Raw genomic sequence first — 24088 nt, forward strand, 5'->3', positions numbered from 1 at the left:
CTTCTCCCCCAGCTTCTCCCCCAGCTTCTCCCCCAGCTTCTCCCCCAGCTGTAGAAATGACGCCGGTGAGGGGCAGGGAGGCAACTACACCCTCCTCCGCCCCCACGTCAGCGGCTGGTGGATGGACCCGCCTGCTGATGCTGTCACCGTGGTAGAGACAACGATTAGATTAGAGTTTTGCCGATTTGCTGCATGATCTTGTCACGAAGACCATTGACGATTACACATAACCATGCATGGAGAGGACGATTACACAATGCTTGTCCTAAATGTTTATAATATGTCACCTCTGATGCGTATACAATTCGTGGGAGGGTATGAGATGCGAAGCAGGTATCGAAATACGCCGCAGATGAGAGGATACCTATGCAATGTTTATGTTGGCTTTGCTGGCGCGGCGTGGTGTCCGGCGTTCGATGATGGGGAGGGAGGTGCTGGCAGCAGGCGGCGATTTGGCCATCGGCTGCGAGGAGGAGCGCGGGAGCGCTGGCGCCACAGGCGGGATAACGGTGGCTGGCTTGGCGGCCGCGGGCTTGACCGCAGGCTTCGGCGGTGAGAGCGGTACGCTGTTGCGCCACTCCTCGGTGCGCCGCCGACGGTCCTGGGGCCGCGGTGGCGAGCGGCTTGTGAGCACGTCGCCCACCGAGCGCTCCTTGGCGGTGTCGCCACGTTCGTGTTTGGGGGCGCGCGAAGGGTCGGCACGTTCGCGTTCTCGGCGGGCCTGCTCATCGCGCTCACGTGCCTGTGCTTTGGACCACTCGTCGCGGGCGTTGGCAACAGCAATCTGCTCCCGGATCGGTGCAGTCACCGTGTCCTGCAGCTTGGAGAGCTTGTCGCGGTGGCGCTCAGCAAGTTCCTCAGTCGTCATAGCACGCGGAGCGGTGCGCGGCGCACGCTCGTTAGGTGTTGGCCGCGGAGCAGCGGGAGGAGGGAGGGCGGAGGCGCGCTGCATGTCCATCGAGAGCGCCCGCATCAAGTTGGCCCCGTACTCCTGGCCAGGGGTGCGGTCTGCGGTGCGAGGCACTCCCTCGTTGCGCTGCGAGATGGCGCGGGCCACGCTGGTCGAGACGACGGTCATATCGTTGTCTAAGGCAGGGGCAGGAGCTGAAGTGCCTTGGACATTGCGGCTCTTGACATACTCCTCCCATTCCGAGTTTCGTCGCTGCCACTCTGACATCGGCGGAGCATCGTTGCTGTCCACACGGAGGACTTCAGTGGGCCGGGCGGGACTCTCTGCCAAAGATAGTCGAGGGCCAAGGTCGGTTGCGCTATACTCGCCGGGAAGAATAGTCCGTGGCGAGCGGCGCTCATCAAAGCTGTTTCCGAGAGAGCGTGAGTCGCGGCGCGCGTAGAAGTCATCGTCACCCAGTAGACGACTGCTGGTGCCGGAGAGGTGGCGGCTGCGGGGGCGGTCATCCAGGAGGCGACTGCTGGCGTTCGAATCCTTGCGTTGGTGCACGCCGTCAAGTAGCTGCAAGCTCGATGACGAATTGGCGCGCGAGTGCATGCTCACAGGCTGACTCGGAGCCGCTCCACGTCCGCGATCCATGACGCTGATTACAGTCGCAGGGCGACCACTGCCTTGCGAGCTGATCGAGCCGCTCTCGCCTGCGCCTCGGGTGTCGTGGAAGGAGGTGCGTAGATTGCCCATGGACGATTGCAAGTCTTGGCGCTGACGACGGACTTCGGCGAGCAGCTGAAGCTTTTGCTCTATTTCAGGATCGGTGTCGTGAACGAGCAAAGTGGGAGTCTGGGGACTAGTGGGCAGCTCCTCATCGCGATAGCCCATCTCCTCAAGGAGACTCATGCGGCGAGGGTTAACCTGCAGCTCGGGTGCGATCGGCTGAGGTTGCTTGCGAGGAGAGCTCATGGCAAGAGTGGAGTTGGAGCCGCTGGCCTGGCCGTCCTCAAAGCCGGGAAGGTTGCGCATGTTCGGCGGTGGGGTCAAGATGCTGCTGCCCTTGCCGCTGCCGTCGCCATGCTTGCCCTCCCACTCAGCCAGCTCAGCGTCGACATTCTTGAAGTTCTCGGCGGCACGAGCGACCTCTTCAGCCTCGCGACGCGCCTCCTCATCCTCAACGATCTGCTTGCGCCTCTTTTGGAGGAGGTTGACGACTTTGAACTGGATGAGGGCGGCGATCTGTTGTCAGCGCCTCTCAAATTGATGCCTTCGGGAAAACGCACCAGAGTGGCGGCAGCAACGACACCAATCTCGACCTGCATAGACTGGGTCAAGGGGTACTTGCCACCGTTGAGGGAAGGGAAAAGCTGGGGGTAGCCGAGGTTATATACGTAGAACTGCGGTCAGCAGCGCCCACAGACAGTATAGCTCACCTCCTTGAGGCCCGCGCGGGTGAAGCAGTCGACGCCTAGGGTGAAGGCGGTGGCGCCGACCAGTGCACTAGCGACGAGTAGGACGTACTCATGAGCCTTGGGGATGAAAGCGGCAACAAGCGCTGCCAAAGTGAAGGAGCCAAGAATGGCCCAACGGGGCCCAGTGTCTCGCACCAGGCCGCCCTTGCGGAGGGCGAGAAGGAACCATCCAAGGCAGAAGCCACCAGCGGCCCCGACCCAATACTTGGCGAAGGTGAAGAAGAAGATTCCAAGTCCCGCGCCGACGATGCACGAGATGCCTACCGCAAGGAGGTAGAGGCCTCGCATGGCGTCGGTCGGAGGATTGGGAGAGGGTGGCTCCAGGGCCGGCGTCACACTGCCATCAGCATCATCACATCACGACCCGCTTTCCAACGCCCAACCAGCCCCAGGAACACCAACTCCGGGCCGTGCACGCTCGTGCCCGTTATCTGGCACCGACTTACCCGAAAGATAGAATGATGACGAGACAGAAGAAGGCGACGGTGTAGCCTGAGACAATCGCCAAGGCGCTCCATCGGTTCTTGCCGCCTAGCGTCGCCACGGGGATGCCAGAGAGGATGAGGAGGGCACCCCCGAGGCCGTACGCCGCATCGAGCTTGGGCGAGAAGGGAAGGTAAGAGAGTGTATCGTTCCATGGAATTGTTTCGTTCGAAATAGTGCCGTTGCCGCTTGCTGTGCCGTTCGTTAGTGTGCCGTTGTTGTTGAGGCCGTCGGTCGAGCCGTTCAGCCCGACCGTAAATGTGAAAGTGAAGACGTTGGTCTGCGTGCCGCTAGGGCCAGGGATAAGGCTCGTGATGGTGGTCGCGATCACTTGGCCTGCAACGAGCGAGGTGGCCGATGCGGCGCCCGACGTGCGGTTGCTGCTGCCCGCCGATGCTGGTGCGGAAGAGTTGTTGCTGTTACCGCTGATCCCACTTGCGCTCCCACTGGGAGCAGGAGTGGGTGTGGGATTCTGATTGCCTCCACCATCGCCGTTGTTACCTCCCGCGTTGTCTTGGGCGAAAGCGTGCCCGACCAGGGTGGTGACAAGCGCCAGACGAGCGAGGGCGAGGCGCAGGCGCATGTCGAGACCGCTAACGGGAAGTGAGCGATGTGTTCGAGATCAAGATTTGCGGTGGCCTGGGGGTATGTGAGAGATGTGCAGCGCCGCCGGGCGCTTAGAAGGAGATGTAAGAGGAGGGGTGAAGCGGTGGACGGGGGTCGGGGGAGGAGAGAAGGCGGACGGAGAACCCAGCGGTGGGAAGGTGTGAGCACAGGCCGATGCAGGGGAACAGGGGGAGTGCTAGAGGTGCAGGGGGAGGAGGGGGAGGAGTGGGAGGTGTGGGGGAGGAGGAGGAGGAGGAGGGGAGGCTGGGCGTATTATAAAGTAGGGAGACGAGACGCAGAGGAGGGAGGTGTTGAAGCGGAGAGTGCTGCGTCTGAGATGTTGAGAGCGACGAGAGATGAAAGGAGAGAGTGTCAAGGAGAGTGGGGAAGGGATGGAGGAGAGATGGAGTGATGATGTCGATGATCGATCAGAGCCCTCTCAGCTCTCCGGCCTAGGGCCTCCGGGGTAGTTGCAGTAGTTGCGCTGTTGCTTGCAGCGTTGCAGCGTCGTACAGTAGCGCTGCCGTTCTCCTCAAGGTTGCAGGCTGAGCGTTACAATCAAAAGGATAACGGTTCGGGACCTGGATGACCTGGACGACCTGGACCTCCTGGACCTCCTCGACGCCTCGACCGGTGTGACAGGTTGCACCGATGGCCCGTGCGTCAGGCTTGTCTTCTGCGATTACCTGCGATCCTGCGATCCTGCGATGCGATCTTGCGATACGGTCCTGCGATGACCGCGATGAGGCAGCGAGGCAGCAGGGTGACTTGATCCCGGACGAAACAGGCGGGTTGGTATGCGTGTATTCGCGAGGACGAGATGAAGATGGAGATTGCGGATCGTGAATTGTGTCGTGGATCGTGTTGATGCAATGCCAAGAGTTGCTAGATAGATCTAGCAAGGTGGTGACTGCATGACCGGGGGGCGAGAGATGTGTGTATAGCATGTACAGTATGGCATGTATGGGCCAGTGGGCTTGTGGGGCGGGAGGGGGAGGTATAGACGGTGGCGTGTGGGAACAAGTATCGTGCCCGTCGCAGGATCGCAGTCGTCGCGGACACCACGACGGACGTGTATAGAAGGCATGAGGGGCTGGCAGGCGCAATGTGCCGGCTGCCGTTGCCGGAAAAGTACGCCATGCCGTCGAGTATGTACACTACATTGCGGCTGTGCACAGGATCATACATAGGAGATATGCAAGACATTGCTATTGTGGGTGCTCTGGGTGGGAAGACAACGCGGCGTTGTGAGTGTGGCCCCGGTGGCGTCAGACCTCGACCACCGCCGCCATGAGAGCTGGGAGCCGAAGAAACGGCAGATTGCGGGCAGAGCCTTCCCGCGCTTCCGGCCCCTCTGACCTTGCCCGGCTTGGCGCATACGACCGTCGAGCGGTCAACCGATTCCCACACTCCAGGCTCGGTGCCACTCATGAACCGAGCATGTGATCTGTCCCTTGCCCCTTGCACTCATGTACTTGACGCCAAACTGCCCGATCCACCCAAAAGTTAGCCTTGCGTCATCTCTAAAATCAGGCGCGTGTTCTCCCATGCAGTATTCACTCGACTGATAATTCCGCCTTCGTCCAACTGTCCATGGCTAGCAAACAATATTACCCAGCTTCAGGCGGGCTTGGGAGATGACTACACGATTGGCATGTTGCGCTCTTCAAGGCACTTGACTTGTGCTTGCAACCTGGTTGCGCCCAACGGTCTGCTATACTGCTATATGGTCTGTCAGATGAGCCCCACACATGCATTCTAGGAACGACCATCTCGCCCCTCTCGTAAACACAAACCAAACATATACTTGCTCCATTCCAAGTCGTCTGCTCCTCATGACAAGCTCCCCTCGATGACCTGCCGAACATGCATCTGCACGTACTCAGATATATACAACTGTTGTCTGCTATGCTACTGTGACAATGATATGCTGTCAACCCTCCCCGATCCTGCAGAGATCCCCAACATTTGAGACAAGTCAATTCTTTAACCTCTCTGCCTTGGCGTGCGACAACGACCAAGCTAAGCTGCCGGACCCGATGTGTCTGCCTCCGCCTCCGCGGCAGCCTCATTCTCGCGCGCCTCAGCCTCCCGGCGGCGGCGCCACTTCTTCCAGCGCTGCATATTAGCATCAGGCGTCAACCTCCAATCTCACCGAGTGGTCGATCGTTGTAAAGTCATCAGTTGTCTGTGCGATGTCTATGAGCTGGTGTCAGCAACCGTAAAACGTGTCCTCTCACATAGCTTCCTAGCTTCTTCAACTCGCGATCGGACGCGCCCTCAAGCGTGCCAGCTCCTTTGAACGCTCGAATCTTGAGTCCCTCTCCTGGATTGAGGGCGAAGTTGCGACCAAGATCATCTATGTGGATAGACTTGTTGTGAGTACGCTTCTGGCGTGCCTGGTTCTAGTGGTACTCACATTCTTCGCCGACCAGTGAGGAAATTGTGCCCAGAAGTATGCCAGAGGCTTGACTCTGAAGATGTCAATCCTTACGCCCGCCAGGAAGAAATCTCAGACAACTCACTCGTGCTTGATCATCTGCCCATAGCGCTGGCTGAAAATCTGAGTGTTAGGATGATCGATGACTTTTACTTGTACTTACCGGGAACATCGTGGTGCGGTCGGCCACGAAGCAGATCTCATATGAGTCAACCTAGACGCAGCGGAGACTCACCTTATACGACGCATCGCCTCCGAGAATTCCCAGCTCGACGAGCTTGGTCTCTAGCCAGCGCCAGTGCGTTTGGCTCCACATCACAATATCGTAGTGCGGGTACACACTGTTGTCAGACTGTATTGAGGTCTTGAAAGCTTACAGCTCCAGGAAATCGTGTAGCCCAGGCCGCGCGCACTCTATTGGTGGGAGTGCCCCATCGATGAGAGGCCGAGTGTCCACGATGGTGTAGTCGATGTCGAGGACAAGCAGCCGTTTCCCTGGACGCGCTTCATTAATGATCTGGGGTAAGTTCCTGATATTGATTGAGGGGGTCGTTCACTCACGGTGATGGGATAGTTCTTGACGAGCTCAGCCACCTTGCGTAGATTGCGCGGGTCTTCCTCAGGTGCAACATATCGACCGTCCCGACCACGGGCTGGGTAATTGATATCAAGCCCGTCGTCGGGAGGCGGGGGCCCTACGCGCTCCTTGAAGCGCAGGTGGACGGGCGTACCGACCATTTGGAAGCGCGCGCCGTTCTTCACGCCGACTGCGGCGAGACGTAACCCGTCCGCATCCGAGCTCAACTTGGCCTTTGTGAGGCCCATGATCTTTTGCGCATCGGCCGGCACCTCGGTGAGCGCCTCGATTTGGGCACGCAGGTCATACACGCTGGTATTAGCATGTGAAAAGCGGACAAAGGGGCCAAAGAAAGAGCACGCACAGGTCGCTCGAGCTGGCCACCAGCTCAAATGACTTGCCTGCCCATTTCATGAGCAAGAGCAGCTTCTCCTCGACCACGGAAGGCGGGGCCGTAATGGGGCCTTCGAGCGTCTGGTGACCGTCGCCATTCGACATCTGGACATCGTCTGCTTCTAGGGAATCGGGGGCGGGGGTAGTGGAGGTGGCGTCCAGGGTGGCGATACGAGAAGGCGATGACGCGCCACTGGATGGCGCAGCTGCTGCCTCGTTGAGCATGGTGGGCGGGGGAGATGCGGGAAGGGTAGTCGGCAATGTCAAAGCAGATGTAGGAGACGGCGATACATCAGCTTCGGGTGGCGCCATCGTCGGTGGAGAGGTTGCAACACGATGACCGCAACTCAGCGACGGTCGGAGCGACAGGAGCGATGGTAGGCGGATAGTTGGGCGCGTGGATGGGCTGACTAAGTCCACTGGGGACTGTGGATTGAAGATGAAGGAGAAGAGGATGAAGAGAGGTGTAGAGAATAATGGTGAAATACTGTACAATGAGTGAAGGTGAAAGACAGAGGGACGGCACAACACGCGCACGCGCACGCGATCGAATTGCGTCACCCGTCTACACTCACCCCACACTCACATGGCATGTAAACAAGTGGATAAACCGAGTGGCATGCCAGCTTCAAATGCTTCCGCCTTAACACTACATCTCCTGTGTGCTTCGTTCGGCCCATGCATCTATAACCACATCATCATGCAGAGGAGTCATTGTACAAATCATAAGGAGCGTTCGAGGTTCAAAGTCCCGCGTACCTCGCACCCGTAGCCACGGAGGTCGCCGCCGCCCCACACTGCCGACCCCATGTACTGGAAACCTCCCCAGCAGCGCAGCGGGCGAACAATGATCGATTCAGAGGCGAGCACCTTATTCCGTCGTGACGGACTTGGCAAGATTACGAGGGAAGTCAACGTCAACGCCCCGCTGAACAGCGATGTCTGGGTGTTAGCGAGGAGAAAGGAAGGGAAAGAGCAGACGGAAACTCACGGTACGAGAGGAGCTGAAGCGGGATAACGTTGAGGAGGCCCTGAAGGCAGTCGGTGGTCTTGGGGACAACGACAGTCTTGACATCGGCGGGCGCCTCCTCACCCTCAGTGATGAAGACGATAGGCTTGCCGTTACGGGCAATGACCTGCTGGAGAGCAGACTGGACCTTGGGGTAAAGCGAGTCCTTGGTCATGATGAAGATGATGGGGAGGTTCTCGTCGACGAGGGCGAGAGGGCCGTGCTTGAGCTCACCGGCAAGAATGCCCTCAGAGTGCATGTAGCAGAGCTCCTTGATCTTAAGGGCACCCTCGAGGCAGGTCGCAAACTGATAACCGCGGCCCATAATGAGGAGCGAATTCTGCTTGGCGAACGAAGTCGCGAGCTGCTGAATCTCCTTGTCCATAGTGAGAATGGTCTTGATCTGGCCAGGGATGTCGTGGAGACCGGCGATGATTTCAGCCCGGCGACCAGCCTTGGACATCGAGTCCGAGGCCAACTGAACAGCCATCATTATCAGGGCAATGTACTGCGAAGTGTATGCCTTGGTCGACGCGACACCGATTTCGGGGCCGGCGTTGATGTGGATGCCGGAGTGAGTCTCGCGCGAGAGGGTCGAGCCGACGACATTAACGACACCCAGGCAGAGAGCGCCACGCTCGAGGCAGTAGCGCATGGCAAGGATGGTGTCGGCCGTCTCACCCGACTGGGAGACAAAGATGGCGACGTCGTCACGGAAGACCGGCGTGCGGCGGTCAAGGAAGTCGGAGGCAAGTTCAACGGCAACTGGGATCTCGGTGAGCTCCTCAAACACCGGGCGGGCCGCGATACACGAGTGGTACGAGGTACCACAGGCGACGAACAAGAGACGGCGGCCACGGCGGATGACCGGGAGGTAGGCCTTGAGGCCACCGAGTGTCACGGTGTTGTTGTCAAAGTTGACACGGCCACGCATAGTGTTGACGACCGACTCGGGCTGCTCGTAGATCTCCTTCTGCATGAAGTGGGCGTACTGGCCCTTCATGATCTCGGCGAGCTCAATCTCCAAAGTCTCAATGGCACGGACGGACGAGAGGCCGTCGTCACGGCGGAGACGGTGGATGTGGAGCTGACCATCGGCGATGTGAGCAATGTCATCGTCCTCGAGGTAAAGAACCTTCTTTGTGTGCTCGATGATGGCGGCGGGGTCCGAGGCGACGTAAAACTCGATTGGCTGAGGCATGCCGTCCTCCGAGAGGAAGGCACGAGACTGCTGGCGACGCAGGTTGGAGCCAGCAGGGGCGTTGCCATTGGCAGGGACGGCAAGGAGGCCGTTGGCGTCGCCGACTTCGGGAACGGCGATCTTGTCGTCCTGGAGCTCGACATCGACGAAGTCAACCTTGAGCTTGCGCTCCGACTTGACACCGATGAGAAGGGGCGAGCCACGACGGGCAGCGACAATCTCGTCCGGGAAGTGGACCGACTTGAAGACAAAGGCGAACGAACCCTCCAGCTCCTTAAGGACCGTCTTGATGAGGGTCTGGAAGTTGAGGCGCTTGTTGGGCTGGCTCTCGTAAACGTACTTGCAGAGCATGGCGACACACTCGGTGTCGGTGTCGGTGCGGAACACGTAGCCACGCTTCTGGAGGACGAGCTTGAGCTCCTTGAAGTTGGTGATGATACCGTTGTGGACGACAGTGAACTCAGTCATTGGGTCGCTGACGTGGGGGTGGCAGTTGAGTGTGCAGGGAACACCGTGAGTAGCCCAGCGAGTGTGAGCCATGGATGTCTGGCTGACGAACACCTTCTTCATGTCGATAGGAGACGTGAGGGCGTTGGCCTCGTTGCCAGGGGCGGGGGTAGGGATGCCAATGTCGACGTGCTTGCGGAGAGCCGAGACCTTGCCAACCTCCTTGAAGAGGATGTAGGGGTCGCTCGGCGAGTCGCCATCGATACCGATACCGGCCGAGTCGTAGCCACGGTACTCCATACGGGCGAGGGCATTGCAGAGAACGTCGCAGACGTAGCGGCGGTCACGCTCGGTCAGGTACGAGCAGTAAGCAAAGATTCCTACCAATGTTAGCGTGGGGCTGGGGCGCGTCAGTTATCGACATACCACACATGATGGCTGCGGGCGAGAAAAAGAGAAATGACGCAGATGTTGACGCGAAGGAGACGCAAGCGATGGCCAATGTAAGGAAGGGTGGCCGGGGTATATGGGATCGAGTCGCAACAGCACAGCGTCGAGAGTCACGGGCATTGCAGGCGACGGTGGGAGGTATTATACGATTCAGGACGCGTGTTGTGAAGACGGGGGCAAGGTGGGAATGCAGTGGTGGGCGGCGGATCGGGGCATGACCGAGGCGATGTGATTGACGTGTCAGCACAGCATAACAAATCGCACGGAAGTCGATATGGGATCTGGGAAACAAGTCCGGCACCCGGCAGCCCGGAAGCTGGACCATGGGGTAGTAGCACAGCCGGCTGGCAGATGGGTTCTGCGAGCATTGCAGCGCGTCCCGCACACTGGTCTGCAGCGCGTCTCGCGGCAGATGCTTGAAGTGATCCACATATGGTCTCCGGACCGATCTGAGGGGGCTCCAGCATGATGTATGCCCCCCTCGCCCTTCAGCCGGCGCACAATCAGTTCCCCAACAGAACAAGGATAGGAAGGACCGCATAGAAAAAGAGAGAATCGAGAAGAGCGACTTACAAGTTGTGTTTGCAGGGAAGGAGATGAAGAGAAGGAAGAATGCAGTGATGCGGTGTTGTCGCGGCGACAGCGAGTGGTGACGGACCTTGCGACGTAAGGGGTTACGGCGCGAAAGAGGGTGTCAAGGCTTCGAGTCGCAAAGCGAGAGTAAGCTTGGCGAGAGCGAGTATGTATCGAGGGGGAGTAGTAGATGCTGGGATGAAAGATGTGAGAGATGAGTGTGTAGGAAGCGAGAAGTGATGAAGAGGAGATGGGAGCGGAGGCGCGGAGGGGAGTAGATTGTGCTTTGCTGGCAGCTGGGAGTTATTAGCGGTGGGCCAGGCGTGCAGGCGGAACAGGGTAATACGGTTTGGGTGGCGGAGGAGTGTACGGTACGGTACGTAGGGCGGTATGATGGGTGAGAGATTCAGGTGTTTGTTGCCTTTCGGTTGAATCGAGCACTCCCGCTCGCTCGAGGATCGAGGACTCGTGTCGCGTGTCGCTCAGAGTTTGCTCTGGATGTCTCTTCCTCTGACTCGATCTCGTCGGTGGCGTGCGCGTCACAGGCCCAAAGGCAACAGGCCAACAGGCTCAAAGGCCACAGCGATTCTCACATACAGAGGGGTAAATAGCGGATCATAAAAGGGTCAAACGGTCATTTCAGCCAATGGGGCCAGGGCCACACGGGGCGGTGTACCCCGTCGCACCACTTGTCTTGCTCCGGTCCTCTGGCCTCTGGGCGTAGCTGATTGTCAAGCCGATCGTGGATCATGGAGGATCAAAAGTCTTGGCTCGGTGAGCCCATGGGTGCATGGGTGCACCCGCTGTGCGCATTGGGGCTCGTGTACAGTGCAGGCGCATGCCGGGGCATGCTGCATAGCTGCTAGCTAGCTGTGTATAGGGTAAATTGACCCCGGACCTTGGGAGCCTGGCAGCTGGTCACAGCTCGGAGGTGGCGGCGGCCATAGCGGTGAGGATGCGACGATGGCTGTGAGCTGTGAGGGCACGCGAAGGGCGAGGGTGCGTGCATCCCCCTGCATGCCCTGCACCCTTGAACTGGTGTTGCGACGATCTGATGGATTTCGGAGGGGATCAGAGGCTGATCAAAAAAGAGGGATCGAGTCCGCGAACCCAGGTAATGCACATGTCGCCCCAATACCTGCGGCGCAAACGCTGGGCCTTGTACTGTAATTCTGTAAAGCACAACAGGTGGAATGTCCACTGATCCACTAATGCACTGAGAGTGTGACGGGCATGACGGGGTGACAGGGGTGAATGCATGGGTACAAACGGCAGGAGGGAACATGAGCGCGCGTACGCGACGTGAACACGCTTGTTCGCGACGTGGCTTCAGGGCTCAACCCGAATATCCTGCCGAGCTGCCGAGGACATCCGTTCCTCTCGGTTCCTTCCCTTTGTGATCTGCCTCCGTTAGCTCCGTTGCTCGGTTTGACTCGAAGCTGGAGTCGATCGTTGACGAGGCCGGCTGCCCACGTGGCCAGTGTGGTCACGTGATATTTCGTAATCTCACGTGTTGTTTAGCTTCAGACCTTCCCCAGATCCCCACAACTTTGGAGTGTGGAGAGGAGAGAGCGGTGATGACGGCCGAGAGGCGACCGGCTGGAGATTGGACCGGGTGCGAGCTAACCAACAGCTAGTCCCATCTCTTGTTGCGCCCAACACTCTACACATCACTCATTCGTTCTCGACGCTATGAGCGACTCTCTCGCCGCGGACAGCACCGCGCCTGGCGCTCTGTCGGCAGCAGCAGACATCACACACGACTCTCACTCCGATCCCACCTCATTCACTTCCTCCCCCACATCAGAAGACCCCCCAATGGTGCACCGGTCCAAGACAGCCCCGCCACCTCGAGCCGAGAGTAGCGGCAGTGAAGATGAGGAGCTAGAGATGGACACGTCAGCCGTCTCCGAGCCCGAGTCCATCGATACTGACACGCCAACGGGCATCCTCTCCCCTCCTTCCTCCGTCCTACGACGCTCCCGATCTAGCATCGACGCGACTAATGGACATCGAGTCACCAAGCATCTGCGCTTTACTGCAGTCGGCGGCGAATCGCCTTCCGTCCCTGTTCCCGAGGGCAAAGTTGTCTACCCCGGCGGGGCGCGGCGCCGCAAACGCAATGTCCCTCGTGATCAGGAATGGCTTCTGAGCGGGCCTCCCACACCAAACCTCTCCGAGACGTAAGCCATCATTCTCCGAGATCGCTCGACGACCTGAACGTCCGGTGTGCTCAATCGCTAACCCCAGTGCCGATCAGATCCGGCGCACAATCTCGCTTGCTTCCCTAGATCACCTTCTCCTACTTCGCAATGACCAGGAGGAGCGCGCTCGTGTCGTCTCCGAGATTTCGCGCGCAGGCCGAGAGCTCGTATGGCGTAGCAAGGATGAGAAGCGGCTGTATCCAGACGATGCCGAGCGCAGCCTCATTCTAGCTCTCAAGCGCGGCCTTCGTGAGTTTCTTCGTGCTCACACTACTGACTGCGAGGTTCCTTCATTCTCGCGTTCAGCGTTCGAGCTGGTGTAAACGTGCTGATCGTCCTCTTCCGTGTGCTCAAGGCCGGAAAGCGCGGCAAGGGTCGAGTGACCATGACGACGCTCCGAAAGGCCATCTTCGGAGAGGAACCGATGAGATTTGGTGCGATGATTGGGACGTTCACCTTCCTCAATTGTCTCACTCTCCATCTTCTGCGACTTGCGCCCCCACTCTCCTACATCAAACGCAGACTGCGACACGGGCTCTCGCAACCTACGTTCGGCCCACCTCAACGTGAAGGCAATGAGGGCGAACGGCGCTGGCAAGCTGCTGCAGCTGGTGCGGTAGGAAGCTTGGGCCTGCTGTGGGAGACGGCTGGCCGGCGGACCGGCATTGCACAACAGTACGTAGTTGCGCTGAAACAGCTACTGACTGTGCCAGGATGTTCGTGCGTGGACTGCAGGGGACATACAATCAGTATGCACCGCGCATGGGCATTTCGATTCCCCACGGAGACATCCTCCTCTTCGGTCTGTGCTGCGGCCAGATTATGTACGCCTTCCTTCTTGCCCCCGAAACTCTCGCCCGCGAATACTACAACTGGATCCAAAGCGCCTCCGGCGTACCAAAGTACGCGGTGGCGTCAAACCGCACCGCCGTTCGCCACAACCTCATCGCTCCGGCCCAGCTTCAGAAAGCGCTGCGAGAGCCACGAGTGAGTGCCTCCCGCACGGACTGTACTGATGCTAAGGGCGTGACCCCTCGTCATGCGCGCACTCTCCGTGCGATGCTGGAGCACCAGGCCAAGGGTGGCAGGCCTGACTGGCATATTCCGTGGTGAGCCAAGAGATATAAGTCCCAAGCTGACCTCAGCGCTGTGCTGCATCCTTGGATGGATTCGTGCATTATGTGCGATGTCCAACGCTTCTTCCAGGTCTTCGTGAGTCGGGAGTGTGTTGCTCAGCTCACACCAGCGCTTTATGCTTCCTGTCTACGGCGCACTACATCTCATCCCTCCCCTAGTTCTCCGTCGTCACCACTTCAAGAATGATCCCCTGCGCATGCTCGCGAAGATCATCTTTGGCATAGTGCGCAGCTGCTCGTTCCTCGGGTTCTTCGTTGTCATCAACCAAGCGCTGTTTTGCATGCGCTCGCGTACCCTTGACATGCCCAACATTCCCAATCTGCTCCGCCGCATTCTTAACCGGAAGGAGAACCTGTGGGTCATGGGCTTCCTCAACGCCGCCTCACTGTTCGCCGAGGAGAAGCGCCGCCGCGCTGAGTTGGGTAAGTCGGAGCGATGTTATGTCACTTACAGCAGCCATGTACGTTCTTCCTAAGGCGCTTGAGTCGGCGTGGTCGGCCGCGCGACGCCGAGCGTATGTGCCCCTCGTGCCCTTCGGCGAAACAATTCTTGGTGCCGCTGCCATGGCCATGGTTATGGACGCCTATAAGGTAAGCTGATTCATTGACCTTTAGCTGACGTCAAGCACTCGCCGGATTCCCTTTCGGGCATCGTGCGCAAGCTTATGTTCCAGCTGGTTGGACCTGTGTAGAGATGAGTGTGCCGATTCTTGCCCCACGGAGAGCCCGTTGTATCCCTAATTTGCACCGTGTGCCAACTCGCTGCCTTTCCTCCATCACAGATGATGCGATATATATTCAGCGACCTCCTGAGCCAGTGGCACCTTGCATGAGCGCTCAGATATGTGAGCAGTGAGCACTTGGTGGATGAGAAACTCTGATCATTGTGTTTGTCAGTGAATAGGTGAATAGAGGGGTAGCGTGCACCGCAGATGCGGCTGTAGCAAGCCGGGTACATGAGACACCACGAGGAAGCAGAACCACCTTCGCAGCGAGCCCCTCAAGTCGTAAATGCCAGACCAAACAGTCTGCGTCGGGTTTCCCAGACATCCTTCGCTACAGATATCACCTCGAGGCCGAACCTCAGGAGCCCTCTCAACGGACCTCGTCGCGAGAACGACAAGGAGTTCTCCATGTTTTGGGGATATTGCCCTCGGCCCCAATTCCGCTAGTATTGGAAGGTGCTTTGACTGACCTTTCCTGAGGCATGGCATGGATTCCCGTCGAGAAGCCCCAGGCATCGCACCACAAGGGCACAAACTTCATCGAGAAACGGCAGGGCAAAGTCAAGTCAGTCATGTGACTACAGTAACACAAAGCACAAGACGTTAGTCAGCGGAAAAGGCATCCGGGAGTAAGGCAGGTGATGCGCTAGAGCACGATGTGCATGACTACCGAGCTGTAGCTACGGTGAGACGGCAGCTAGCGGAGGAAGAGCGACACAGAGTGCCCCAAGCTGTCCTTGAAGAAGCATTTACTTCTTGCCCTTGGTGGCGGCGGGCTTGCTCGACTCGTCGAACATGTAGGTGAGGCCGCACTTGCCGCAAGCCTGGCGGTCCTTGTGCATGGCCACTGTCTGTCAGCAACGGCCCGAAGATCGCAGAAAGCGTATCGCTGCGCTTGCGCTGCTGCAACTCACTGAAGACACCGGCACCGCAGGTAGGGGCAGGGCACTCGCGACGAAGGCGGGTGATGGCACCGTCAGAGCCGACCTTGTAGTACTTAAGGACGGCCATCTTGACCTTCTTGCGCTTGTGCTTGATCTTCTTGGGGGTGGTGTAGTTCTTCTTTTTGCGCTGACAAGTCAGCGCGGGTCCCGACAACAGGGTATGTCACTGCCGCAACTCACCTTCTTGGCCATACCGCCGCGAAGACGAAGAACGAGGTGGAGGGTCGACTCCTTCTGGATGTTGTAGTCCGAAAGGGTGCGGCCGTCCTCGAGCTGCTTGCCAGCGAAGATGAGGCGCTGCTGGTCGGGGGGGATGCCCTCCTTGTCCTGGATCTTCGACTTGACGTTGTCGATGGTGTCCGAGGACTCGACCTCGAGAGTGATGGTCTTGCCCGTGAGGGTCTTGACGAAAATCTGCATCTGCAACTGTCAGCGGTGCTCTCATGAAGGTAAGGGCGCGAGCGGGGTCGACTCGAGCATACGAGGACGCAGACGAAGCGGATAACGGGGCTACATCCAGATGACCGATGCATCTGCGACCCGACTCCGTCCGCCACCCCGTCTGCGACATAATGACCGTTGGGAGTGTGCAAGACGCGCCCTTGGGCCGCTCGCGACGTCTGGACGCGTCTCGAGTGTCGAAAAGGGAGGTACTCACGATGGGCGAGGCTCTACTAAGCAAGTCTTGCTATCCTTGAAGAGGCTGAGGAATCAAGAATGTCGCCGTCGTTGCTGATGGGAGGCCCTCGAGCAGAGACCCAGGCACGAACTTTGGAAATCTGGCAGACAAGATGCCGCATTTCGCCGAGAGTGTGGCACAGTTCAGGGCCCAGAACCAGGCGGTGTCCAGGCTATGCATGAAATGTGGCTTTGTTGACAGCCCAGCAGCCAGCGTGCCAGTGTCCGCCAGGGCTTTGCAAAAGCGCATCAGACGCGACAATGCATGTGCTCAACATTACCGCAGACGGTCCACCGTGCATCGCGGCGAGCGCGGCGAACAGCTCCTCTCTGACAGCAGCTTTATTGTCCTGCCCCATCGTGATGCGCAAAGCTTCAGCAAGGCGGGAGGAATGCAGAGTGAGTCCTGGGATTTTAGTCCCGTTTGCCACCTAAAGGCCTAATCGGTTGCGGCCCGCGTGGTGGTGAGTGACGGACAGTGAAGGACTGCCCGGCGGCGCCCATCCGATCCTCGTCTCCTGGACATGCAACTCGAACTTCATCTTCATCATCCTCTTCCTCCTCGTCCTCATCCTCTTTCATCCTCTTCATCCCTCCATCTCCTCCGTCCCTCACCCCTCCGTCCCTCCCCCTCCGCACCTTCTTCCCGACCTCCCACTCACCTCCATCCTCCCTTTCTTCACCTCCATCCTCTCCCCCCTCCGTTCTCACTCTCCGTAGTCTCCCCCTTTCCTTTCCGCTTCCCCTCACTCCCGCAACCTCAACTTTTCCTCGCCTCTTCCCCTCCTCTCCTCCTCTTGCGTGACCTCACTCCGGCACACGCTCTCTCTCTCACCTCCCTCTCTCACGTCTACACTTTCGCGCAAAAATGGCCGACTCCGGTGAGTATCCAGGAACTAACGCGCGTCTCATGTGGACGCGTCCACCTTCCTTCCTCGCGCACTCTTGACGCGCATACATTGCTCACACAAGACATTGCCTCCCCTTCGTCCCCTGTGGACCACCAGGTTAATGCGGTTCCTGAGGAGCTCACCCTCCGCGCTCTCGTTTCCACCAAGGAGGCTGGCATAATCATCGGCAAGGCTGGTGCTACCATCGCCAACGTTCGTGCGGTTGCCAACTGCAAGGCTGGCGTTTCCAAGGTCGTCCCCGGTGTCCAGGACCGCGTCCTCAGCATCTCGGGTGACCCCGAGGCCATCGCCGCCGCGTACTCCGAGATCGCGCGCCTCCTCCTCGAGACGCCTCTTTCGGATTCGTCCCTCCCTCCTCCCCCGGCGATCGCCTTCACCTCGATTCGTCTCCTCATTAGCCACAACCTCATGGGTACGGTCATCGGTCGCCAGGGTGTCAAGATTAAGCAGATCCAGGATATGTCGGGCGCCCGTATGGTCGCGTCCAAGGAGATGCTTCCTCAGTCGACGGAGCGCGTCGTCGAGGTCCAGGGTGCTCAGGACGCGATCAAGACTGCTGTCTGCGAGATTTCCAAGTGCCTTCTCGAGGACTGGGAGCGCAACGTTGGTACTGTCCAGTACCACCCGGGTGCCGGCGGCGACGCCGGTGTGCTTGCTGGCGGTCTCGGCGCTCAGACGGTCACTGGGCCTACCGGCGGCATCCGCCGTACCTCGATGGGTGCCTTTAACGCTCAGCAGCCCAACTTTGGCGATCGCCGTGTTTCGCGCGGCTCCATCTCGGGTGGCACTGGCGAGCGTCGCATGTCTGAGTCGCAGAGCACCCCTCCCCTCAACGACCCCAACCTCCGCACCCAAAACATCTCGATCCCCAGCGACATGGTCGGCTGCATCATGTGAGTGACAACTTTTTTTGCGAGACTGCTGGGCTGGTGAGCTGACATGCAGTGGCCGTGGCGGCTCTAAGATTACGGAGATCCGTCGTCTCTCTGGCTCGCGCATCTCCATCGCCAAGGTCCCGCACGATGAGACTGGCGAGCGCATGTTCACCATTGTCGGCACGCCCGAGTCGACTGAGCGTGCTCTCATGCTTCTTTACTCGCAGCTCGAGTCGGAGAAGGAGCGCCGTGAGTCATTCAGTTTCAAGTTCCCTCTGACGGCAGGCGTCAACCAGACCGTCGATGGCAGTGACGCGTAAACAACTTTACGAGGGCATTTCTGTGAATACGTATCAAGACACAGCTGTGACCCCTCCATCTCCTTTGTGCCTGCCTCCCCATCGTCCTTCTTTATCGTACTCTCCATCCTGATCCTCGCTCATGTGGTGGGGAAGTGAATCTATGGGCCATCGTAGTCGATGCATGGCAGTCTGAAGTGATTGCCTGGGGCTGGAGGGTCCAACGGCATTTGAGGTGCATAAGGTGGGCGTGCATGCGTGCGGCGCCACAAGCCATGTGGAGGTAATTTGCCGCCGTTGAATTTCAGGGTGGTGATTGATTAAGTGGTGGAGTGCAGTGTCAGCGCAGGATCCAACCCAACGTTGAATCTACTCTCCCTCCCCAACTCGCCGCATCCTTTCTTCTCCAGCCTCCCTTTCCACCTCTTCTCCATCCCTCACTCACCACTCTTTATCTCGAGAACCGAGCCCCATTGCATGTCCCACACGCCCACTTCGACTACCCCCGGTAATGCCAGCGGTGCAGCGGCCAAACCGACCCTAAGTGGTGTGCGAATCAAGCAACGCAAGGGCCAGGCCAAGGCCACGGCGAAGTTCGAGCCCGAAAGTAAGTCTCATGTTGCCGAGTGCCTTCATAGCGGCGAGCGGGTGGCAAGCCCGGCGTTGGATCACACGACGCCGCGTCGTACTGGCGCCTCTGGATGACTGAGTGGTTGCCCGTCGCCCACCATCCGTATAGGTGCAGGTTCTCACGCCTCCCCTACCACCTTCCCTGCCCGCCGTTCTTTGTGCTCCTCCCGCTCTGCGTCATTCGATCTGACATCCAGTTTTCCGTGACTCGCTTCTCCTTCACCTTGCGCTCGTCCCGACGCCCCCTACGAACGATGCGCTTGTGACCAAGCTCGTCCAGGCTGGTACATCTCTCGAGTTCCTCAAGTACTCGGAGCAGCTGTTCGAGCTGCTCGTGGTCGGTGGCCTCCTTCAGCCAGGCGGCAGCTACCTCGACGACAAGCGTAGCCCGTTCTACATCCTCCAGGATGACTCGGAACTCGGTGACTGGAACCCGGTTAAGGGCATTGTAGAGGTCCTCCAGCGCGTCATCCAGCGCTACCGCTACCTCCAGAAGCCGCTTGAGGAGACCTTCCTCCCCGACCTTCTAGGCTATATCGCCAAGTGGGATGCCTCGCAGCGCGCCAAGCTCGCTGAGGCTGTCGCTCTCTTCGTGGCTGACGTCGGCATCTCAGCCAAGTGCCTTCAGTCGCTTGCAAAGTCCCACGTCGTCAAGGACGGCGTTGCGCTCTCTTTCCTCACGAGCTTTTTCCGCACCTACCTGTCGAAGCAGAGCATTGAGCACCTCAGTGCCAACCTGCGCAGGTCGGGTCTGCGTGACATCCTTTCCGTCTTCCCCGCGGAGAACAAAAACCGCGCCTTCCTTGAGGCCCACTTCAAGAAGGAGGGGCTCCCTCAGATTGTCGACTGGTACGCCAAGGCCGCGCTGAGCGGCGTCAAGGCGAACACCATTAGCACGGTCACGCGCATGATCAATGACGAGGAGTCTAACGAAGCTGTGAGTAATCTATGTGGTGTTCTCCTCTTCGCGCACAGGGTAGTGGCTTACTCCAGATCGTTGAGCACCTCAAGAACCAGCAGGCCCAGGACCCAGTGCCCGAGGCGGACCTATGCGAGTGGATCTGGCTTGGCTGGATGGGCGCGTTCGACTGGACGGCACGTGCAGACCAGCTGGACGCCAATGTCGCCCAGTACATCACGCGCCTTGCGCCGACGCTCGAGCCGTTTGCGAACGGCGCCAAGGCCGAGGTCAACATCCTCAACACGGCCCAGGTCTACTGCTACCAGGACACGCGTATCCTCAAGGCGTTCCCGCAGATTGTCAAGATTCTGTACAACGCCGACTGCGTCAGCGACCAGGCCATTATCTACTGGCACCAGAAGGGCGCCAAGCCGCAGGGCAAGCAGCACTTCCTCAAGGTCACCCAGGCTCTTGTCGACTTCCTCGAGGAGGACAGCGATGAGGAGGACGAGTAGGTGGTTATGGGGTAGGGGCGCTTTTGCTTAGCGACCACCCAAAACTCACTCTGGCCATAGGCCTAATAGTTTCTGCATGATTTTTCTCAACTGCGCGGCGCCTTTCTACTGACGGGACACGTCTGCGGTTGCTCAGCCGCCTCGGGCTTGACTCTCGTGACTGAGCGGCAGCGAATCTTTGATCTATAGCTGTCGAGACGATGCTAGATGACGCTAAATTCAAGTCGCGTGCGAACAGGGTCCAGCCGTTAATGCGTCATTAGGCACATCGCAACCATGTAGAAGGCACGCGATCACTAGAAACAGGTGTCGCGGATCACCAGACGTCGGACAGCTGGACACGAAGAAGTGCGGGAGACTGCTTCACTGGCCGTCCGGGTGCCCATCTATGCAGCACAGCCAATACAGACGCCCGCTCGTCATCTGTTCATCTGCACTCTGATCAATCTCATCCCGATCATCCCTGCGTTCCGTCCGCGTCCACGTCGATGTTCTGATCTTCGATCTTCCGGGCGGCCGGGCGCGGACAAGAAGCATCCCATCGCGCACTCCATTTCCTTTCACGTGCGATCCACCCCGGCGGCCGGCGACCGCGACGCGCGACGACGACGTGCGTGGCACGATCGCCGTGCGACTGCACGACTGCACGACTGCACGACTGCGAGATTGCGGAATGCGGCGAGATGGATCCGATCTGTGGAGGAGATCGTGGTTCTGGCATTCGTAATCTTCAGATCGTCAGAGAAAGAGAGCATCTACTGGCGCATGTCTCTCATTGCTCATCTGCGCGCGCACGCCCGCGCCCGCGTCGCTGCACCGCATGCATCGCTTCAGTGCTCCGTCGGGTTGGCCGCGTCGCCCGATGCGGTCCGCCCGATTGCCGATAGGAGAGGAGACCAGGAGTCCTGCCTGCGATCCTGCGATCCTGCGAGTGATCGCTTGCCCTGCCACTCATGGCAGGGACAAGTCTTGGCATCCCCATGCGGAAAGGGCTGTGTGGCACGAGTCGAGCGTGAGTGGGTGATGAGAGCTGTCGGCTTCCAAATCGCGCTGCTGCCGAGCTCGGTTCGCGCAGCGCACTCGTGGACTAAGCATTACGACTTGCATTAGGCTATGTAGAGATGAGAGACATGGGGAGGAGAAAGTCGTCATCTCGCTGCTGTGTGAAGAGTCCGTGTAGGTGAGGTGTATGCAAATGCGTATTAGGTCCAAATCAATGTCTGTCTGTCTAGAGGGAGAGGACGGCAAGCGCGCCGAGGAGCAGCGAGGCGAGGCCGGGGAGGGCGAGAGCCGACGCAGCCGAGTTGGAGGTGGTGCTCGGCGAGGCCGAAGCGGAAGCAGAGCCCGACGAGCTCGCGTTGGCGCTGCCCGACGCACTGACGTTGCTCGAAGCCGAGGGGGTTGCGCTCACGGAGGCACCGAGGATGGGAGCCGAGAGGTTGAGGTTGAGCTGAGTGTCAGAGGCGATGGTGAAGTTGGTGACGGGACCCTCGTTGGAGTCGGCGTTCTGGTACCACTTGAGGCCGAAGGCGTCGGGAACCGACGAAACCTTCCAGCCGTTCTCGATAGCACCGGGGTACTCGGCGATGAAGACGTCAACGCAGTCCTTGTTGAGGTCGTGCTCGAGAGCAAGGATACCGGGCGACTTGGGGCCGACCCACCACTCCTGCATGATCTTGCGGGTGCTGTCGACGGTCTGCGACTGGCCAATCTTCCAGTCGTTGGTGTCACGGTTCCAGAGGACGCAGTCCATGCCAAAGACATGCTTGGCAATGGCGCGAACACGGTTGTCCGTGTCACCGTACGAGGGGCGCCAGTAGGCGGGGACGCGGCCACCAGTCAGGTCGGCGATAACCTGCATAGTCCAGCCAAGCTCGCCCATGACAGCCTCGTCCGAGAGCGTGGTCATCTGGGGGTGCGACCAGGTGTGGACAGCGATGTGGCCGCCCTGACGGAAAGCACGCTGCATGGTGTGGGGGTCAGCGGCAATGTTGCCGCCGATCATGAAGTGGGTCGCCTGGCGGGTGATGTTGTTCTCCTGCATGAAGTCGTAGAGAGCGGGCGAGGCCGGGGTGGGCCCATCGTCAAAGGTAAGCTGCACAGTGTCAGTTATAATGCTCGGGATCGGGTACGCGGAGAATTAAGTGAGACAACACAAGACATACCACGAACATTCCATCTGGGGCGAGGAAGTAGTCATCATCGGCGCGGCAACCCGTGTTGAAGGAGCAGATCGACTTGTCAGAACCGTCACGGCCCTCGTAGACGGGGTTACCATCGCGCCTCACGGCAACGGGGTTGACTTCGGGCGAGGGGATCTTGCCTTCGGCCTTGACGCGGTTATACTTGTCAACCCAGGCTTGAGGAAGGGTGCCGTTGGCCACCCGGCCAGAGGGAGGGTAGTGGGAGGCAAAGCCTTGGCTGTCAGCGCTTTGACCATTGGCGCGGAGGGCGCTGCGGAGGCTGAGGACGGGAGGGACGTGATGAGCTTGGCTTACCTGGCTGGGACGGGTCGGGGATGGGACCCTGGCGCTTGAAGAGGTTGTGGATTTCCGAGTCGCGGGGTTGGAACCACGATGCGGGAGCCGCGGCCACGAATGGGAGGGCGAGAAGGGCGAGCGAAGGAAGCATGGTGGTGGTAGACAGAAAGCGGGGAGGGAGGAGAGGGGGAGGAGGCTAGTCGGGGTAGCGAAGAAAAGAGGTTGTCGAAAGTGAGTGTCCTTTAGAAGGCGAAAGGGGGTGGGTGCGCGGGGAGGAGGCGTGAGGGAGAATAAAAGGTAGATGAGAATGAAGATGGAGATGAGAAGAGAGAGAGAGTGGAGAGAGTGAAGAGTAGTTAAGAGACAAAGAGGAAGGAGGAGGAGAGGAGGAGGGGTGAGCGGGATGAGAAGAAGATAAAGAGAGAAAGCGATGCCGACGGAGAGAATGAGAGAGAGGAAGAGATCAGAGTGACCCGATGGCCAGATGAGTTGTGGGTGTACACGGTGTACGTGCGGTGTGTGGGTGGGGTGGGAGCTGGGAGCTGGGAGCTGGGAGCCGGGAGCTGTGCGTCCGCCGTATTACGCGGGATGCGGCACAGGCGGCCAGGCGGCCAGGCGGTCAGATACGGGCCGGAGTAACGGCAGTGGACTGGACTGGACTGGACGACTGACTGGTCCAACTCTTCTCTCTTCTCCTCGCTTAGGACACGAGCCTCGCGTCAGCGCCCTACAATCCTGTCTTACTCCTGACTCCTGAACAGCTGGAAAGCAGGATGCATGTGGCGTGCATGGCGTGGCGGCTTACGGCGTGGTCGGTCGTGGGTGTTGCGGGCGAGTGGCTGTGACAAAGCCTGTCGTGGCTTGGCTTGTGGTCAGGCCCCCCTTTGCTCCCTTAACATCAGACCAGGCACTCTTCAGGCTGGCGGCGCGCTCACGCTCTGCTCGTAGCCTCAGAGTGCTCACAACAACATCACAGCTCTCATGATCTCACGCACCTTACACCTTGCAGCTTTCACTGGCTCATCCTCGGATCCCGAGTACAGCAAGGACGGCGAGGATCCCAGGACAGCTCTTGCCTCCCGCCCCGAATTCGGGACCGCCTCCGGCATCTTCTTCGGCAGGCGACCTTCCGTTCCTAGCAATATCCTTCGTTTCAAAACCTTCAACCGTCAAACACCCCCAGCCCCGTCCTGGCTCTCCCTCCTCACAGCCTTCGGTTGTTCACGACCTCTTTCATA

At 59.1% G+C, this 24088-nt stretch overlaps 8 protein-coding genes across 8 annotated transcripts; 2 read left to right on the forward strand and 6 right to left on the reverse strand.

Annotated features, from left to right (window-relative positions):
* Positions 1–364: 364 nt before the first annotated feature.
* Positions 365–3439, reverse strand: COLE_04054 (uncharacterized protein; the record flags this gene model as incomplete). The annotated part of the gene is made up of 4 exons (XM_018427247.2): positions 365–2140; positions 2185–2298; positions 2335–2710; positions 2820–3439. The coding sequence occupies 4 exons, from the start codon at positions 3437–3439 to the stop codon at positions 365–367; spliced, it is 2886 nt and encodes a 961-aa protein (XP_018282599.1).
* A 475-nt stretch (positions 3440–3914) lies between these two features.
* On the reverse strand, positions 3915–4409 carry COLE_04055 (uncharacterized protein; the record flags this gene model as incomplete). Its single annotated transcript, XM_018427246.2, has 1 exon — positions 3915–4409. The coding sequence occupies one exon, from the start codon at positions 4407–4409 to the stop codon at positions 3915–3917; it is 495 nt and encodes a 164-aa protein (XP_018282600.1).
* Positions 4410–5484: 1075 nt separating this feature from the next.
* COLE_04056 (uncharacterized protein) lies at positions 5485–7184 on the reverse strand (the record flags this gene model as incomplete). Its single annotated transcript, XM_018421720.2, has 10 exons — positions 5485–5580; positions 5618–5668; positions 5703–5834; positions 5882–5936; positions 5988–6025; positions 6066–6101; positions 6138–6243; positions 6280–6419; positions 6464–6791; positions 6844–7184. The coding sequence occupies 10 exons, from the start codon at positions 7182–7184 to the stop codon at positions 5485–5487; spliced, it is 1323 nt and encodes a 440-aa protein (XP_018282601.1).
* Positions 7185–7743: 559 nt separating this feature from the next.
* Positions 7744–9829, reverse strand: COLE_04057 (uncharacterized protein; the record flags this gene model as incomplete). The annotated part of the gene is made up of 2 exons (XM_018425067.2): positions 7744–7814; positions 7864–9829. The coding sequence occupies 2 exons, from the start codon at positions 9827–9829 to the stop codon at positions 7744–7746; spliced, it is 2037 nt and encodes a 678-aa protein (XP_018282602.2).
* Positions 9830–12244: 2415 nt separating this feature from the next.
* On the forward strand, positions 12245–14584 carry COLE_04058 (uncharacterized protein; the record flags this gene model as incomplete). Its single annotated transcript, XM_018421721.2, has 9 exons — positions 12245–12735; positions 12803–13005; positions 13041–13431; positions 13470–13743; positions 13780–13865; positions 13902–13968; positions 14003–14315; positions 14350–14483; positions 14519–14584. 9 exons carry the CDS (start codon positions 12245–12247, stop codon positions 14582–14584), a joined length of 2025 nt encoding a protein of 674 aa, XP_018282603.1.
* A 782-nt stretch (positions 14585–15366) lies between these two features.
* COLE_04059 (uncharacterized protein) lies at positions 15367–15981 on the reverse strand (the record flags this gene model as incomplete). Its single annotated transcript, XM_018421722.2, has 3 exons — positions 15367–15464; positions 15532–15688; positions 15742–15981. 3 exons carry the CDS (start codon positions 15979–15981, stop codon positions 15367–15369), a joined length of 495 nt encoding a protein of 164 aa, XP_018282604.1.
* A 782-nt stretch (positions 15982–16763) lies between these two features.
* Positions 16764–18345, forward strand: COLE_04060 (uncharacterized protein; the record flags this gene model as incomplete). The annotated part of the gene is made up of 3 exons (XM_065626320.1): positions 16764–18043; positions 18096–18274; positions 18311–18345. The coding sequence occupies 3 exons, from the start codon at positions 16764–16766 to the stop codon at positions 18343–18345; spliced, it is 1494 nt and encodes a 497-aa protein (XP_065482401.1).
* Positions 18346–21598: 3253 nt separating this feature from the next.
* On the reverse strand, positions 21599–23001 carry COLE_04061 (uncharacterized protein; the record flags this gene model as incomplete). The annotated part of the gene is made up of 3 exons (XM_018420141.1): positions 21599–22465; positions 22527–22791; positions 22880–23001. The coding sequence occupies 3 exons, from the start codon at positions 22999–23001 to the stop codon at positions 21599–21601; spliced, it is 1254 nt and encodes a 417-aa protein (XP_018282606.1).
* Between the last annotated feature and the right edge of the window lie 1087 nt (positions 23002–24088).

The sequence above is a fragment of the Cutaneotrichosporon oleaginosum genome, assembly GCF_008065305.1.
Source record: "Cutaneotrichosporon oleaginosum strain ATCC 20508 chromosome Unknown ATCC20508_contig03, whole genome shotgun sequence".
Lineage (NCBI taxonomy): Eukaryota > Fungi > Basidiomycota > Tremellomycetes > Trichosporonales > Trichosporonaceae > Cutaneotrichosporon > Cutaneotrichosporon oleaginosum.